The 20,001-nt window shown below is 39.5% G+C and overlaps 1 protein-coding gene across 5 annotated transcripts in view; it reads left to right on the top strand.

Annotated features, from left to right (window-relative positions):
- LOC139113666 (uncharacterized) overlaps positions 1 to 20,001 on the top strand; it is a 66,996-nt gene that overhangs the window by 38,237 nt on the left and 8,758 nt on the right. For 4 of the 5 annotated variants that reach the window (XM_070674975.1, XM_070674979.1, XM_070674978.1 and 1 more), the window contains 2 exons: positions 6,387 to 6,410; positions 16,727 to 16,820. In XM_070674975.1, the coding sequence (XP_070531076.1) occupies positions 6,387 to 6,410; positions 16,727 to 16,820 (118 nt within the window). The remainder of the gene's footprint in view (positions 1 to 6,386; positions 6,411 to 16,726; positions 16,821 to 20,001) is intronic. The other variant, XM_070674976.1, reaches the window with a different exon arrangement.

Raw genomic sequence — 20,001 nt, 5'->3', positions numbered from 1 at the left:
TTTCTCTTTCGTGGAAACCACTCGTTGGGAAATAGATATTTCTGGTTTTTCCCTTTTTTTATTTCTTTTTCTTGGAGCGATAGATTATTTTAAAAGAATAATTCTGCGTAAAATGACGCGCGTGTGAAGTAAGATTTTCAATGAGACTTTTATCTCTATGCGATACAACGAATTTCGTTATCTAGTCCGTAGAGTTCCGTGAGATTTCGTCGAGGCGCACGATTTTCGCGAGATCGCACGAACGGTGGCGTAAAGTAGCATTTACGGATATTCAAATCGGGATATCTAATCTTCGGAGCAACTCGACGGAAACCATAACGGTTGACCTCGGCTGCGCCTAGCAACAAGTCGCGTGTATATGGCCAATGTCCTCTCGAGAGATGCGATCCTTACGTGGCAAACGGGATGTCCGCGGAGTGTGCTCCACCTCGCACGGAGCGAGTAGACGATCGCTAAAAAAAAAAAAAAAAGAACGTTTAACAACTCATCAAGAGGACCGCGACTAATGAGCCGAGAGAGGATTTCTCAGAGAAAATTCTCCGATATTCCGGACGATAATTCGTCTCGCTCATTTGCAACGACGACACTCGAGGAACAAAATGCTTTCCGGAAAAAAAAATTAATTACCGAACTCCGACCTCATTATACATGTATCGCGAGTAGATATTTTAATTTATTCATGAGACGGTATATAAAATTAGGGTATACTTTAATTAATATTTTAAATAGATATCACATCTAGTATTATATTACGGAATCTATATCTGTCTTTTAGTGTACGTAACATTATTTGCAGAGTCGTCACATATTCACCCGTGCTCGCTTGTATATTCACACACACACACGGTTGTTTCCCAATTGCTTTGAGGCGGTGTAATATTTCGGACCCGTATACGTGACTGAAAGTAATGAAACTTCGAATTTAAACGTGCACGCCGTAACGCGAGACGCGTGCAACCGTCGCATATGCAGCGTCGATGCACCGCGTTCACTGTCTACCTGGCTGTTTTTTTTTTTTTTTTTTTTTTTTTTTTTTAAGCTACTCAGATGAACTCGCAGAAAACTACATCTTCGATCGTTTTGAAACCGCGATATGATAACAATGCCATAGAAATCAAGGCACGAACTTTCGTCTTATAATTCACATTCAAGACTAGAGCTGTTGAGAAAACGAACGTCAGGTTACCGTTTGACGTGATTGCATAAGAAATTAAGTTCTCTTAACGTAAGCTTTTTTTTTTTTTCTTTGAAATTATTCAACAAATTTTAAATGAAAAAATATTTAACGCGGAAACGAAAAATCAGCGCAAGAAATTCTTATCATCCAATGCTTATTTCGCGCTAACTTATCTTGCCGCGGATTCGCCATTTTTGAAATTAAAGTGTCTCATGCCTTGGCATGCGTTATGTATCGCACGGAACGATTTACATATTTACGGTCGCACCGTGTGATTTGCGAAATTGGCGAGTCCGCGGTTTCTCAACCGCACGCGCCGCGATGACGAGTTGCAAAAGCGCTCCACAGGAATTGTCTGCGAAACCTTTAATGCGCCACCACCGATAACTTCCACCTTGCCCACCGTTTAATTATGGAGAATGAAACGCTTGTACGAACGATCACGCCGTTACGTCAGCGGGAAACGTGATTCCGCCTCGATTACTTTGTCGGCTGTGCGAAGGATCTATGAGCGTAACGAGGAAGTAGGAAGACCCGGCGATTTCTGATCTATACCTGAGAACACTTTTTCGAAAAGAACGGTTACTTCGTGACGTGCGAATGATATAATAAAATATAATAAAAAGAATTTTTTTTTAATGATTAAAAGAATAAAAATAATATTTCTGTCTTTTTGGCAATAATAGGAATTATTTGATTAAAGAGTGATGGTAGAAAGACCTGTGTTTTGGTTTCTTTTTTTTTTTTTTTTTTTTTTCCAAATAGTGTATAATGGGACGTTAATTTTAGAAAAATTTTAAGATGAATAATGGACACAGTTCCGGAGATATAAAAGGATGAAAGTGATGGTTTCTCATAATTTATGATTTTCATCCTCTTGTATTTTGTATGTTTGAAATCTCTTTGCCATGACTCTATATTTTGGTTCGCCAAACTAGTTTGATTTTTTAAGACCAGATATAAGATACATAAATATAACCTATATTTAATTGCAATTTTTTTTACCTAAAAGTTAATTAAAAAATATTCAGTTATTGCCATAAAAATATTAAATTTATTTTGCTTCGTATAGTCGCGCGTGGTATAATTATTTTTTTTTTCGGCTGCTTCGACAAAAATGACAACAACGTGCAATTATCCGGCGAATTATACACACGAAATTGATCTTGCGTATTATTATTTGTAATATCCAATACACGCGCGCAATTAATTATATGAGAAGCTTATCTTGTTTTATTTATCTAACGTAATGCCGCGATAGGCGCGATTGAGATAATAAACGGGAATTAATTACGTCACGAAGCCATCGTGCTTCTCGGGAATGTTGACGGCTTATCTGTCTACAAATTTGATCCTCTTAGGGTTTATTAGTGTTATCTAAGGTTTCATGCTCGTCGATAATACCACCCTTGATGTTCATGTTTTCACGATGTCATTTTTTGATTGCAACGAACATCCTACTACACTTCTTAACAATTAAGAGATTAATGTTTTTAATTCATTGCACCGTTTCAACGTCTAACAAAAAAGTTCATTAAATCCATTGATTCTCATTCCTTTTTTTTATGTAAAATAATTTTTTTTATTATTGAGCGACAAACATTTTGATTATTAACAATATTATTGTGCATTAATATTGCAAAACAACTCACATATTTATTCAGATCCTGCATATTTTTTTATTTACTACGTTCTCTTTCGCGTTTTTCCATAACTAAGTATTAGCACATTATAAATAAGTGTCGGAATTTTAACAAACAAACTGTTCGAGTGCCAATTACTCGGAATTAATGTCACTTTTTTCTGTTTGCGCGTTGCGACTGGCATTGATTTGTTTGTAACGACTGACGTTGATCGACAGGGAACGGAAAAAAAAATGCGTTTTAACGTGGTAAACTTGTTTGCCGCTCGCCCAGCTTGGTGAACTCATGACGCTGGTTTACTCCTTATTTCCTAGTTCTCCGCGATGTTACGATTCCGTGTAAATCCGCTTTTAATCGGCAACAAGTTGCCGGCAATAACAATGTTATTTACTAACAACGGTGGAGGCTTGGTGGCGTTCCAAAGTAAATTGCTAAATATTAATGTATACGAGACTGACATATTTTCCAAAGATAAGAATTAACGCGAAAATAATTTACTGCCAAACTTATGCATCGGTACAATAAATTATTTTTTTTTTTTAAGATTGAAATTATATATATCGCACATAAATTGTAATTAAAAAGAAAAAAAACCAGAATTATACGTGATTTGCACAAAAATATTGTGCGCAAATTAAAATACTTTCTGGCTCTTTTGAGGATTAAAAAAAAAAAAAGGAAAAGTAGTCTCGCTCGCTCGATCGCAGTTTCGGTTTTCGAAATGCTACTAGCTTCCAGTGCTTTTTCTCTCGTCTTCGAGATTTTCTCCGGAACGACGGAGAAACTCGAAGATTAAATCGAATCGCGTGCAGCCGAAAATAATGCCGCTTTCGCCCTCGTGCACTCGGATATAAACTCCGCGCTTCTGCCAGGCCACGTCTCGAAAATAGTCGCAACATTTAGGGTGGCTTCGGCTTCTAGAACGACGTATGCGAGTCATCGTGACGCACGTATCTGCCCTCCTTTTCCGTCTCTCTCTCCCTTAATCTAGGATAAATCTACTCGATTGGTGCCTCCTTAGAAGTGAATTTTTACAAGCTATAACTCGAGGAGGCCTTTGACTGAATAATTGAGAAATTAATTTAAAAACTGTACGATTAACGTTAGATCGAAAAATCAATCGTAGCGAGAAATTAAATTAAAAATGTCAAAAATAAAAATAATCGTTTCCTCTTTACTCACGTTCTTGTAATGACATATCTGTTTTTATATTAATAGATCTTACAGTTATTTTATATACTTAAAGATATTAAAAGAGATTATCGAGATATGAATAGAGGTATCTGATATTTTATATCAAAATATAATCGAGATACAATATCACGGAGTATTTTTTTTTTCTATAGTATGTACTCTTAACTAACGATATGTCTTACTCAAAGGTCACAAAGTATAATTTAATCAATTAAGTAATTAAGTTCAAATTAAAAGCATTAAAATTGCGATCTATTCCCTAAGGAAGAGAGAAAAAAAATCCACTTTATATTTTTTTTTTTTTTTTTTTTCTGTTAATGAAACTGTAGAAATGTAGAAATGATGAAAAATTACATAGTTTACACGCTTGATTTTATTACGTCTCAACGAGATCGATTTTTAACGACGAGACATGCGAAAAGCAGGCAAAATCGATAACGGTCTGCAAACAATATCACTTATCCCCGGCGGCGACCCTGACATTAGAAACTGCAGGTCCAGATAAAAAACAAGAAGGCCTAGAAACCTCTAATTGCGATTACGCAACGTGATAATGTTTTACGTCAATTTTATCTCTAGTCGCGCATTTATTCCGATATTTCGACGATGCAAGGCCGAGGCATAAAAGTTATTGACGAGACGCACCTGTCACACCTCGTATGCGAAAACAATTTCCTTCGTTAGACGACGGGAGGGAGGGTAAGTCACCAGTTGGTCGGGCACGTGAAAGAGAAATATGGCAGACATTCGAAAAAGAAAAAAAGAAAAAAAAAATGACTTTGCGGTTGATGGGTACATATTGCATTAATATGGATTTGCACGCTCGAAGAAACGACGGGAATGCGATTCCGATGCGACGGATAATCAGAATTACGCGCTACGCAAAACGGGTGATATGTAGAGTATAACGGGACGACTTTCTACGCGACGTGCTCTGAAAAATTAATTGGCACGCTCGGAGAGGAGCCTGATCCAACTTCGCTAAAATCGTGGAAAAAACGCCCGCCGATTTTCCCGAGAACGTTGCTTAGTATAATCAATTAATTACTGGATCAGCGGTACCCTAGATCGGAAAATGATTACCGGCAACAACACTCGAGATTAATTATCGAACGGTTGATTGCTTTCGCCGAAATGCAACCGGCGATCTTCTTTATTTTCTTCCTCTCCGGAATTATGGAATTAATTCGATACGATAAAACGCTAGTAGGTACAAAAATAATACGTTTTTTAATCTTTTTCTTTTTTTAGGAATAATCTTAAAATATATTTTTGTAAAATTAATAAAACAAGATTAAGAAATTTGCACGAGACATCTTATTACTTTTGTTCAATTTAATCTCATTAGTTCCAATTAATTGGGCTTCAAATAATTTTATTATGATCACGATTGCAGTTTTTTTCTTTTTTAAAGTTTTATAATTATCGATCAAATATAGAACGTTTGTAGTGTGATGTCATGAAGGGAGAAGGTACGATGAAGGAGAGCCTATCGATCATACGATTTTTTTGCTTTTCTCCACGAGACAAAACGAAACGGCCTATACTCTATAAATAGATTTTCCCTTGCTATACTTCGTCTAATGTGCGTCGATTCAACGGGCCTTGAACGCGGACACATTCTATAATAATCCCGAGCGAAAAGAACAGAAAGAACTGGAGGAGAGAACAATCGTATATCGACGAAAATCGTGCTAAGGGCCGATAAGCACGGCCGGTCGAATCGCGGGAATATTTACCGAACGAATTCGTCCCGTGATATTTATCATCAAATAAACGTCCATTGCTCCGATTAATTGCGTGCAGGCGGAAAATATCCTATTCTAATAAACCGTGAAGATTTACACATATTCGAAACCCCGGCGTTAGTTTTACAACATCGGCGAAGGACTAAACTGATTTTCCTGATTCGAGAGCTGCGGCTGCGAAAATGACGTCGACTGCGGGAAATCCCATGACAATAGCCCCGCGCTCAATGAAAAGAAAGACGAGCCCAGGGAGCAAAGCGGCTCTTTGTTACAGTTAATTCTTACAATTTTGACCGGATTTGAAATTTAAAGGCAGAAATCACGTTTAAAAAAAAAAAAAAAATACATCACCGAGCAGCTCGCGAAGCTCTTCCCATTGACGTTGACCGCCGAATCGATTTCGCCCCCGAGCGTTCGCTGATTTATAAATAAATTCGAAAGAAATAGCGGTGGTCTCCTGCGTAATCTCGCTTCCGTATGGAAATCGCGACTCCGTGGCTTTTTGTCGCGACCACTTTATCAATAAAACGTTTACGCGTTCGCGATCGAACGCCCGCCGATCGCGTCGCCGTTTAAATCTGCACAAGAGGTTTAATCGTGTCTGTTTCTTTTTTGCTGTTTCAGATCCGTATTCGTTGTCGCATCTCGGTGAGTTTCATTGCATATTCTAGCGAGAGTATATTCTTCTTACTCTAATCTTTGCTGATTGATTTTTAATTTAACTCGGCTCTGTTTATTTTAATCACACTCCCTCCCTCCCTCCCCCCAGTTCTTTTCGAATAACAAGCATAATTAACTGACGTCTTGACCGCTCTTCTGCTACGTCTCTCTTTCTTCCTCTTCGCATCATTGCGACATTGCATGTTCTTAAATACTTGTCATTTGTTCTATTTTATGTATATTACTCGATTCTCTTTCTTCATCTCCTTTTTTTTTTTTTTATATTAATCTTATCTGGAACGAATTAATAATAGAGGCTCGACTTTGTGAAATGCAACAAGATTAAAGCGTAATCTATGTTCCTTTTTCTTTTTTTTTTATTATTATATTTTTGTAATAAGGCATCGTTGAAAGGTTAGAAAGGGTTAAACGTGCATGCGTTCACGCTTACCCGATTAATGTAATCGCTTTCTGTTTTAACTTCTGCGCAGAGTGAGAATAAGAGAATACAGATATATCGCGGAGTGACAAATTATTGCTACTTTTTGAGCCGCCTTTACAATTATACAATTTTTTATCTCGAGCATTATTTTATTAATTTATTTATTCTCTTATTGTTTTTTCTAAAACGCTCCGCTGTAATATATTCCCAGATTTCAACATTTGTTTTCCGTCCTTTGTATAAATCTACGTATAAAATTCGCCTTCGACGTGACGCAAAACGTTCGCAAACGCGGCCCCCAAGTTTTCAATTCGCTTGATTTTTCGCGGTATGATGAAATCAACTTCGGCAAGTGACGACTGGTAGTATGACGAAACAAGATAATTTGCTCGATTCCGACAAAAATGCAATTATGCAAATCGTCGCTTATCTAGAGACTCAATGAATATCGTTGAGCCAGCAATTCAGTTTAGTGCAAAAACGAGTCTTTGCCAAACGGAAAATCCCGACGATAGATTAATCGATTCGTCTCCATCGTTTGCTCTCTCGAAAAGAATTTTTTTTTTCTTTTTTCCCTTCCGAAAGACGTATTTTGACAAAAATATACAGGTTATTGAGAATCGAGAGTATCCTCGAATTGTTAACGGCGCGAGGGTGAAAGCGGGCCGTGAATTCGATCTAATCCGAACACTTTCATCTTTCTCGACGGCTCTCAGTTGTGCAAAAAAAAAATCATCGCAGCTTCCTATATCGTTTCACACAAAATTCAGTCCGATGCCAGTAAAAGTTTGCCATTTTGTGAAATCGGCAAACTTAATTCAGCGTCGTTATGCTAATTTGCGTACTGTTAAAGTACATAATAAATGGATAATTAAAACAAATTTATACTCGTTACGTATTTAAACAGAGATATTAACTTCATCGCGTAATTAATGTATATTAAAATTTTTAATTGAAGTTAACGCGGTGCCGTTATGTGTCGGAGTATTTAATAATTATAAATTGGAGAGATTAGGTTCGAGACGTGAGCTGAAAATTGACGGGCGAGAGTGTAAAAGTTCGATATTCGGGATCGAACTTTTCGGTGGCCGATCGGCGCCTCGATCGGATCTGGGTCGTCTTGGAGGTCAGACGGCGGCAATTTGCGGTCGGAAAGGTCATGGCGCGATCATTATCGAACGAAAGCAATGCGAAAATAGATCGCAGAGGTGCCCAATTTGCCAGGCGTTTTGCCTTAATCGCTCAAGTTTGCGTCAATTCAAAGATAAGTAAATCTTCTTTTTGCTGTATATAGCAAGTATCTTTTTATTTTTGTATTTTATATTATTTTTTTCTTTGAAGTATTTGCTAGTGAATTAATCGTAGAAATGATACGTAACAGTTTACATATTTTCGTCGTATATATCGCGAGCACTGCTGATTTTGAAGAATGGCTGGTTGACTTATCACGTTCACGTCTTCATGATTACGCGCTCGCTCTCCGCGCCATATGTTTTTAAATTACTTTCACGACGGGGATAATTAAGACGATCGAATCGCGTGTGGTCCGGTTGGGCGTAATAGATATCGCTACATCAAATTTCATTCGCAGTTCTAACGAGAGAGAGAGAGAGAGAGAGACAGTACCGCGTATACACGTGCATACGCGCACACTTCGATACAAAGGATCAGGTTGACGAGAAAGAAGGCGCAAAAATAGCGACACGTGGAGGACACCTGCCGCCTTGACGATGCCGGCGGAACTCCAATTGTACCAATCGCGGGGCCCCGGCGTGTTTATCACTCGGCCGTTTATCCGTATGTGTGCTCGCGTTGACGTAGACGGGCGCAATTACGGGCAGAGCCTCGTGCTTTAATCTATCGCGCACCAAGCCATCCGGATCGCGCGCACCGCCTGTCGTTGCGCGAATTTGCGTTAGCGAGACACCCGCGACGTCAGAATTAATCCCCCGGCGCGTCGCGCGGCCGCGAAAACCGCGGGGAAAAATTGCGTCACGGAGATGCAGATCTGGAAGTGTTCTCGGAAGATCTCCCGAGATCGTTCGTAACCCTCTTTATCGAGCCTGGCCACTTTAAATCCCGTTCCGGATCCCGACGCGTTTCCGCCGAATGATTGCGAGAGTCGTTCGCGCTCGACCGTCATTTCTGCCGCGTTGTCAATATAAGCTTTTCTAATTTCGTCGAATTACGTTAACGTCGAAGACGTCATCCCTTCGCCTCGCGACGCTCGAGTTAAATGAAAATTGCCCGACTTTTAAATTAGAAAATTTGCGACTTGCCTTCGTCGCATCCGCGCGGGCGAAGCCGCGCGGTCGAAAACGCGCGGTGAATCGGGATCATTTCCGTCAAGGTAACGTCAACAATCGGCGAAGCCGTGGCGTTTTTACTGTTATTTAGAAAAACGAACGTCAAACCGTTAATTCGACGGCAATTCGACGTCAAATTAATGGCTGTATTTTACCGGGGAAAACACAGCGTTTCCTGCTCGGTGCGACGAAGGATCTCAACGTGGATCTCTGTTCAATGTCGACGTAGGTTGGATTTATGATTGGCAGGATCCAGAGATTTTTTTATCGCGAAAATCTACCTCTCGTTTTTCTCGTTATCAAGTGAAATATGTTATTTCTGCATTGGTTGCTCGGCGACGAGCACAAAAAAGTAAACTTGAAACAATTAATTTGTTTTTAAAATTTTTTATTTGATGACGTCAATTTCTGCTAGTATATTACTAGTCTGTGCGTAATAAATGCTATATTCAAATATCCTCTTACGCGCGAGAGTTCCTGTAAGTTACACTAGTCATTTCCACGTACTTTTGGAAACTATCCAGTATAATAATGGCGTAAACGTCTGAATTTATTTTGAATTCAAAGTTATTAAAAAACTCCCTTAGATTTTTTTTTTTCTTTCTTTTTTTTATATTTTTTTATTTTTTAACACTTAATTGTCTTTTTATTTTATAAAATTCAATAAAAAAATGTATAAATTCTCTCAACATTACCTTATTAAGCGTAAGAGTTTTGTTTTTAAACTCGCGCAATATCACTTTAATCCAACGTACTTAACATAGCTATAATTATTTTATATCACAAGCTAATGTTGTGCAATAATTTTTTTAATGGACTCTATAAATAAAGTCAGGGTCTCTCGAATGTCCTTCCGTTATCGATTAGGTTTATCACAGGGCGCATGGTGGTCGGTTCCGTGAATTCGCTCTTGGATGCACGGTTGATATTGTTTCCGCCTTGTGCAATCAGTTAACGACAATAAGCATTTAGCATTGGTGCGCAGAAGGTGTTGAGTTACGACCGAAAATTTACGACGAGGCCTGCAATAAATTCGTCACGTACGGGCGACTAAAACTCACCTGTAGTTTTCTCATTAACGTCAGACTTAAAGCGACCGCAGATTTCCTTTGTCAGGGACTGAAAAACAGTACCGTATATCACGAAAAAGTTTAACCGAGCGATGACACAGCTGGATTCGACTTCGCGACGTTAACGCGAATCAATCGGGAATTCAATTAATTTACCATTTTAAATATAATTTTAGTAAAGCATAAAAATTATATTATCTAACGAGAGAAATTGATTATTTAAATAGAATTGAAATAATTTACGGGATCTAATTTCTCACATATCTTCCACAGACTTTTTTTTCTTTTTTACTTCTTATCTATATGTCTTTTTGCTTTACTGTTGTAGGCTTCGTCAATGTTTTCTTAAGCCTGAAATTAATATTCCACCGTCGTTATTAACGCAGAGTGATTCGTTTCTCTTAAGGATCTTGTAAAATCTTTTCGAAAGATTTACGATCTCGCTCTATATATTATTTTCTCTTCCAGCTCCCTTTGTATATTATTCCCCCGTTATTTCGCGTCATATATCTCATATTGTATATTTCCTATACTTCGGGTTTATTAACACACACGGGATCATTTCTGACGCATCTCAATTTATTTATTACCCGTTCACCGGCGACTTTTCCCCGTGGCCCAGAAAAAAAAGAAAGAAAAAAAAGAAAAGATAAACAGACGCTTTCCATCAAGCTTATTAATAGCGAGAGGAGTTTGACGTTTCTCAGGGATCTTGTTCCGGGATCTCTGGGAATTTCTACGGGAAACATCTATAAAAATTCGAGTGACGTGAAACGAGCCACGTGCGAACGTGTTGCCATCGCAGCTTCTCGATAAGTGATAAAGCCGAATAAAGTCCATCGACTTTACGGCAACCGGACCGGATTGAGTCCAACGCCTCTTGCTATCGAGAGAACGCTGACGCGCAAACTGATACGTTGCAATCTTCGACAGCGTTCGCGGGAAGAAAATACACCTTGGCCGCGGCTCAAAGTGTGACGGTATAAACCGGCTACATCATTGAACAGTCGGCCGGTTGTAAACGCGCCAATTTATACATCAGACTTGGGAGTCTCTTTCTTTGACGTCTCCTGCTTTGCGAAAAAAAGGAAAATAATAAAAACGCCATCCTTTCTTTCGGCGCCTTCTTTCTTTCGGTTCAACGTTGTCATGTGAAACTGAATGAATTTCTGAAGATCTTATCTGATCAGCTAAGAAAGTTAAACTTTTAGTACTTCTAACTGAATTCTGGTTTTTTTTTTTTTTCGAAATAATGTCTGAAATATTTCGTAAAAATTTGTATTATATGTAAAAAGTCAGTATACTTTTTATTTTTATTCTCGTAGCTTGATTACGTTCTTCACGTAATCGGTAACTGGGCAAAATACGAAAACGAAAAAAAATCAATATCGATTTATTTCTGTTTACCGTGCGCGAAAGATCAAGTAGCATGACCGAAGTGCGAGACGAATCCCAGTGTTTCGGCTTGGAGAGAAAAAAATAATATTTTTAAAAGACAAACGAGGCGCGAGATAAACGATGGAGAGAGTGCCGCGCGCGGGTCCGCATGAATCACGCCGAGCAGCGGTGAGAGTCATTTAATCGTTAATTAATCAGATGAAGTGCACGGATGCTGACTCACTCAGCCGGCTCCGAGAAACTTCTCTTTTTTTTTTCTTTTTTTTCACGATAATATTCGTACGAAGCAAAGCCGCGACGTTATTGAACACGATCCGAGAGTTCAGCGAGAGAACTTGGCCAGCTGAGTCCGAAAACGAATTTCAATAAAATTGCAGAATTGTTCATTAAAGTATTAAGAAATGTAACGGATACCGAGGGATGGGGAGGAAGAAGTCGCGTGAGATTTGCTCGCTTTTTATCGGCCGTTTCGTAATTAGATTGACGTGACATCACTTGATTCATTTTAAGTACATATAAAACGACCGATTTCAACAATCGTGGTTATCGGATTGTACACATCGATAGCTCTTAGCAATGAATGCAAGAGATACCGAAACCCGTTGCAAAACATTCGAGGAAATCCGTCAAATCGTACCGCAGGTAATTTGCCTAAAATACCACGTGGAGATTAGCGGATGCGGTGGAAACTTTTTTCGAGACGTCCGCGACGCCGAGCGCCGGAAGCTGATTTCGCCGGAAAATCGACTCCCGTCGCCGGCGAGTTGACGGAACGGGTTCCGAACCAGATTTCCATTCGGGTTTACATCAGCCACGGCCTCATTATTAGCTTGAAATTAACTCCGGCGCACTCGATCGCTTTTTTTTGCTCGCAAATAATTGCCGCGCTTTATTAATAGGCCCAGAGATACTCCGGTCCGTCATTCGGCCAGCCTTACGTTTTCCCGTCGAATTCAACGTCGCCCGATAAAAAACAAAATCACGTATCGATCAATCACGGCCGCACGTGGGAGAACGGGAGAAAGGTGTTTCGATGGTGGCCGTCTGGCGAGCCATTCACTTCGTACGGTACCGTCTTATTACACCGGCTCATTAAGGAGTTATTTACGGGCTTATCGCACGACAAGCGCCTTATTCGACGAGAAGCGGCCCTGCTATTTTTAACCGGTTAATATAACGTCTCGATTATACTGTTATAAATAGGGTTAAGCAGCAGCTGGACGCGCAGGATCGAGGTTCGCCGAGCCGCGCGAACGATGACTCGGCCTGAGGGAGTCGGTACGCGTCTCTCGTTTGCAAGAACTCACGTACCGGCGATTAGCTCACTTATCTTCATTCGTGTCGATTTTCGCGTGGCCGATGATGTCACGCGAAAATTTACCGAACACGACGCACGGCGACGAGGATGACGTTGTCGATAACATTTCTCTCCCTCCCTCGCCGCGATTTCCATTGTAATTTTTGCCTTCGCGACGTCACCGTCGTTGATCCTGATGGTGGAATCGCGGAAAAATACGACCCGCTCGCACGACCGAGTTGCGTAAGACCAGCCCGTCGTCACGTTCAAGTCATGCCGCGATGATTTACATCGCCGCGCCGTAGTCCGGAAACCGGCACAGGCGGCTCCGGGATGCTAATCATAATTTATTATCAATATTGCGAGCTAAATGACACAGTCAGCTGAACAAAAGTCCAAAAACCGACTGCGCTCCGACGTTTGAGTCATCTAATTTCGAATCGCGAGGAAGATAGTTTTGTAAAAAGAAAAAAAAAAAAGTATATTACGAGGAGATACAAAAATTACAGCAACTGATAAAAATTGAATGTAAATCTTGAACTATAATTCAAATTATTCGATAATTATATGTGAAGTAATAATTTAAAAGAAAGAAAGAAAGAAAAAGAAAAAAGAAAATCAATAAACATAGTCGTGATCATTAAGCAGGCTCGGGCAGTATGGATTACGATCATATATTTTGTAAGGAACCTAAATCTTTTAATAGTACAATATAACGATATGTTTGGAAATGTCTGAAATCAATAAGGATAAGTGCTGTTTAATTAAATATTGTTCAAGTTCAAGTTAATTACAAAGAGAATATGCGAGCTCCTTGATCGACCGGAGGAGAAATCTGTGAATATTTTACGATGTCTTCAAAGCACCGATAAATAGTGTTCGACAACGGAGAAATTTTAGAGACTAGATTTGCACCGTGCACGATCGTTCGAACCTCGCAATTGTATCTCGGATCGAATATTTAGGACGTTAACGATCCTGGTTCAGGACGTTGGCGATGACACTGGAACCGACGCACCAACGCACGAATAGATCTCGTCTTTAACATCGTGACGTAGTTCAGGCGACCATGTCCTACATCGAGAAATGGCAAAGTGAACGGCTAATAACGAAAAGGCCACAAATCCCACAAAGCATTCTTTTTTTTTTTCCCCTCCACTCTCCCTTTTCTATCTCCGCTGGCACTTTCTCTAGCACAGAAAAAAAAATTTAGAAAATCAATGTCAATATTAAAATTTGTTTCGTGAAATTAGGATTAATAATTTGGACTATGATAAGCTAAGCTTAATTGTTCTGGAGGTAACTTAAGATCTGCCATATGTAATTGAATTTTTGCCTCTTATTTAATAACTTACTTCAGTTGCCTATCGCTTGGTTTTTTTCTCATTTTTTTCCTTTGCAGCGCTATTGAAAAGTTATATATGAAATGTGCATATATTAAATGTGTATCGGTATCGTTGAAGAAGTTAAATTAATTATACACGCTCACGCACACGTGTACATCAGTTTTTTCATTTTTTTTTGTTTGTATTGTTTTAGATATGTATTTATACGTGTGCATTGCTTTTGATACACATTAATTTTAACGTATAAAAATTTTTGTAAATGTCATCTTCTCGAAAACTCGAAAAATTAAAGACAAAAAAACTTTGGTCAAGGATAGATAGTTGCATTCATTAATGCTGCGGGCTTAACTTATTAAAATATTTAATGCGTTGTCCTTGCATGTCGCAGGAATGCTTTTGCATTATAAACGAATGCAGCATGTGTCGTTACGTATTGCCGATAATACGAATCGTTATGTAACGAGTGATTTTTACATATCTTCACTGTTTATCATGAAACCAGGTATTATACACATATAGTCCTCTACAATTTTTCCAGCTAACAAGTTTTAATTGATATGAAAAATACTGATCTAATTATGTAACGCGGCAATGTTACAGAAGCTAAGTAATTATTAGTTGTAATTTTCTTTGTTGAAAAATAAATTAAATTGTAAAAATACATACTATTAAAACGAAAAAAAAAGAAAAAAAAATCACACGTTACACACGCAAAATATTTAAATGCACCATAATCAAATATAAAATCTCGAATAAAATAATAAGATAGATGAAGGTGCTTTATCTTTTAAATTAATATAATACGTGTTTGCAACATAAAAATTTTTCCCGCGATTTCTGAGGATTTAAGCTCTCCCTTTTCACTCAAAATTTTGAAACAACGTTACTTTATCCCTCTATTTTTCGTGTCGTCTTAATGCTTATCAAAATCGACCTCCCAACGCGACGCATTTGTTTGGGCTTTCTTCTAAAGTGTCAGCTGGCTCTCGCAAAGATTTATCTCTCCCAAGTCATATTTCTTAACGAGAAGAGTCACGTGGATTTTCCGAAACGTCGACGCTAACTGCCGAGATCGATCAACCGCGATGTGACGATCTTATCGAGTTAAAAGTGACGATACGTTTTCGAGAGTGGAGCGCGGGAGGCCGGTTCGAGTTTCCTGAAATATTATGACGATTATATCCAGCGAGGCCAGAAAAGCGGTGGACCTGCCAACGGCGTCAGCTGACGGCAACCTGTGGGGCTGTTTGCCGCAAAACTGGACAGGTTCCAAACTGTTTGCAGACGAGACACAGAACGTCCCGCCCGCTGCGTGACGATCGGAATATTACGCTGATTCACGAACGCGTACACTTCCATCGCGTACCTACGAAATCCGTCTCGAGTAGCACAAAACTCATATGCGATTTTAAGATCGCCTGTGCTTTTCACAATTTTATTTCGCCGAGTATAATTACGGAACCCTACGAGGCAGAAAAGCACGCTTGTTTTTCTCAAGAAGCTAGAAGCGCGCTGGCTCGCTTCTGAAATTTTCTCGTTCCCTTCCACCGCGGCCTAACAAATTGTATTTTCTTTCCACCGGAATTATACGGCCAGTCTCTTCGTTTCTCCGCGATTTTTATTTTCCCGCACAAATAAAGCGCGCGATGTTTATTCTCTTCTACGAATTAGTCACGCGACGAGCTGTGCACACGCCTCGTCTTAAAGTGGTTCAACGAGAGAGCCTAATCCCGACGAGAAAAAAACGTCGACGCGGCTCGATGTGAAACCTACTCGGCGAATTTCACGAAGCGGGAAAACGCGCCTCGCGCCACGACTCCCTTTTTCACGCGAGCCCTTTTGCCCCGAGTTGAACTCGAAACGGTGGCGTTAAACTTGAAAGGACGACGGGTTCTTCTTCTTTCGCGGCCGGAAAAATGCGGCTCGGCCTTCGGCTGGGAGAGACCGTCCTCCCCGATCGAACGAGTTCGCTTCGAATTGGCTTGCTCTCCGTCTTCGCCAGCCTTTCCCTATCGATCTATCGCAGGATCGTGGAATCCAATGAAACGCGAACGATTCACGAGAACTTACGTTTCTCCTTCCGTCAAATTAACTCTTGAAACCAGATATTCAAAAGGTTGTAAACGTCTATTTTTTATTTTTTGTAATTTTTTTTTTTTTTTTTAAATTCTTGTTGACTGGATATTCGAGCGATCAGACGTTTGAATAACAGCTATGTGGTGGTATTTAACTTGGCTAGTTGGCATTCATTTGGTACGCTTGTGCCTCTTTGAAGTTTTGGACGTTTTAATGCGGCGACTTTAAATGCCAGAGGCGCTTTAAACGTCTGGAGCCTTGAACGCCTTAACCCTTAAACGCTCCGAATTTGAATGGTTCAGTGGAGAAACGTTTTCTTATTGTCCTCGAGGTAGATCGGAGTGATAAGACGATGACTCTTTGTTACAGATCCACCGACCGGTAGCGTCTACATGATAGGAGGAGTGCTGATCGCTATGGTTCTGGTGGGCGTCTTGATCGTCCTGCTCGCCGTAACGATCAGGTAAGTGCCACTTTATCGCGTATTATCCTCCTTCGTTGATATCGTTATCAACAATCTCATAATAAACCTCGTTCATCTGCTAATGGCCATTAAAGTCCGTCTTCAGGCCACGACGTAAATTCCTCTGTAAAATGCACAGTTGTTGATATTCTATCTTGATCCACTTATCTCATTTTGATCAGGAAAAAGGAAAAAAAAAAAGAAAAAAAAAAACTCTGACCTAAGAAAATATTTTACTACGAATTAAAATAAACGACTAGGAGTCACCAGCTCTGACGTATCTCTCGATACAAAAATTTTAAAAATATCTTCTTATTAAGTCTGTAAATTTATCAATATTAATGAATTAATTCTTTTATTAATTCAGACGTATTTAGCATTATATGAATTTTTTTTACGACATATGTTTCATTGTATGTTGCACAATAAAAAAAAAAAAAAAAATAAAATAAAAGAAAGAAACGTGTTTAATTTTTCCTTTTTAAGTATATGTATATAGAATCAATTTTCTGCGGCATTTGCAGACTTAATTGTGTAACACAGCCTCATCGACAACTGTGCATTTTGTCTTATCAGCCTGTTTTTCTTTTTTTAATTTTTTTTTTTTTTGTTTTTAGTTTATTACAGGCTGGACTATTAATGATGTTAATTAAGTAATTTACATTAGTACAAGCAATGGTACAGCCTCGTGAGTGACGAGTTAAATAGCGAGTGCTAAAATGCATGCGGAAAAATACATGTGGAAGCAAAATAGAAACGAATGGAATAATTTCGCGTGACGAACGCGCGATAATTGCAGCCGCTAACTAGATCCCGCATCGACGAATTGCGCGTTGAAAATCGCCAATTAAGGCCAACCAAGACCCTCGAGTGTCTCCGTTTCTTTTTCTCTGTCTTCTCTTTCTTTCTCTCTCGCTCTGCCTCTTTTCTCCGTTTAATAGCAATGTCAATTAAGCGCAACGCAAGATGCGATCCTAAATTAGGAAATTGCAAGGAACAACGTTTGACAACGGAAATTGATAAATAGGAGTGAGCCAATATACGATCGAGCTGCGCATCTCGCACGACTTTAATAATAATTTCAAGGAAATGTATGCACATTTTTTTTGCCGAACAAATTACTGTCAATCTTGGAACATAATCTGAGGCTAAAACTGAGATAATACCGTCATATAATTACGCCGATAATCAATTTGATATATAATTAAGATGCTAATAAGCAGTTTCTAAAAAAAGAACTTATCGCGAAAGAAACAGAAATTTGATATCTCGAGAATTCCCTCGATAAGAATATTTTTCTTCTTTTTTTAATAAACTGGACCCGGCTTATGATGCATAAAGATAAACAAACAATAAATAACCTGCGAGCTGTCCGAGTCATAGTTCCTTAAATATCACGTAACATACGTCGAACAGATAATTGTCGTTGAAATCATAATTAAAGCTATACATATAATTATTTTAAAATAAAATAGAGAAAAAAAAAAAAAAACCTTCGAACTTTAACTCGTTTTAACATTGAAAAAAATATTAACGCCACATTAAAAATAAATGTTTTCCTTTTTTTTTTTTCTTTTTTTACTCGACGCATCTTTCACAGCCGCAGTTAATTATTTTCGAGATCCGGACCGCTGGCTCTCGCTTACGCGCGAACTCCAAGGATCGGCCGCTCGTCTTTTCGCGGCTCTTAAAATAATGGGCAGATATATTTTCCCGCGGTGCAAAGAGCGGCGCGGGCGGAGCAGGTAAATATTTCAAGAAGGAAACGTCGACGGCGGGATACCGTGGAAAAATAAGAGCGCGAAATCCGAGAGGACCCCGGTTCGCTCGTGCGTTTCGCGAAGTGTCGCGTGGCATCGGGCAGGCGGACGCGCGCGGCTGAAAACGGCATACGTCTGGCGTGCGCCGAACGGAAATAGAGATAAAGGCTACGGCTCACGAGACGGTTCGCATTTCCCATTCGGATGCTTTTTCCTGGAACGTCGTCGTCATCATGAGACCGTCGAGACGCCGTCTCTCGTCTCGTGTGCTGTATCAGAGTAACGTCTCGTCGACCGCCACCGAGACGAACGTCTTCTACCTTGCGAGAGGGTTTTATTGTTGATCGCGAAGTTCCTGGTACACCGAGGCGATTTCAAGGGGACTGGCTGCACTTTAAAAGCGCGACATTGCAAAGTTAATAAAAGAAGAAAAAAAAGAAAAAGATAATTTTGTACGAAAAAAAAAAAAAAAGATATAATTATATTTAGCTCTTTTTTTTTGCGATTAGATCGAAATTGCGCGATTACAAATTGAACGCAACGGCGCCACGAGTGTGCTCAATCCGCGAGTCCTTTGCTTTTGTTCTAGCGACTTTTTTGCACTTGATTATAATGTCTTGGACAATTGCCTGAAATTTGAAACGCTTCTATTTATTCTCGCCGACGCTAAAAGCGAAGCGTGGCATTTAACGACAATTTTCATACGGAGGAAACCGCAGGGTTTTTAAATAAGAATCAATAGACAAGTCGGGGAACTAAATATATATAACGTGGAAATGAAATATTAAGGCACGCAACTGCGTTGTATATTGCTATTATTCCGGGAAACAATAATCGCTTCGGTGCTGTACGAGTTTCGTTGTCGCAATCTTTGCCAATTTTTGGCGAGGCTCTGACGTAATTTTAATAATCCGCGCTCGCACGACGCCTGCCAGCACGCTAATCAACCGGCGACCGAATTGTCTGCGATTTGTAAAGCACTCGTGAGCGCGATTACCACGAGGCTGAAGCAGAAACGGCGGGTAGCGGTAATTCCAGTCATAAGGCAACGATACTTCCGAGAAATCTAGATTTTGCAATTACCCCTCATAGCAAAGTTCAACGCTTCTTTTTCACCGCCGTTACATTGTTCCGCGCTGAATCCAATCGCCGTGACTCATCCGCATTATCGCACCTGCGACAGGCGCCGATAATCAATTAATAATAGACCTTCGTATCTCCGGATCTCGATAGTCTGTGAGGAGAAAAAAAAAATAAAAAAGAAAGAAAAGAAAAAAGAAATCATTTCGAGTTATCGACTTGCTCTAAAAATCGCGATTACCTATCATCGCGCTATCTTCACGATTTCGAAATAAATGCCGAACAACCAGAAATCGTATACGCGCGGTGGAGGGTCCACTCGCCTTTCCAGGCTCTCGCTT

The sequence above is a fragment of the Cardiocondyla obscurior genome, linkage group LG03 (assembly GCF_019399895.1).
Source record: "Cardiocondyla obscurior isolate alpha-2009 linkage group LG03, Cobs3.1, whole genome shotgun sequence".
NCBI lineage: Eukaryota > Metazoa > Arthropoda > Insecta > Hymenoptera > Formicidae > Cardiocondyla > Cardiocondyla obscurior.
This window is presented reverse-complemented; position numbering and strand designations above follow the sequence as displayed.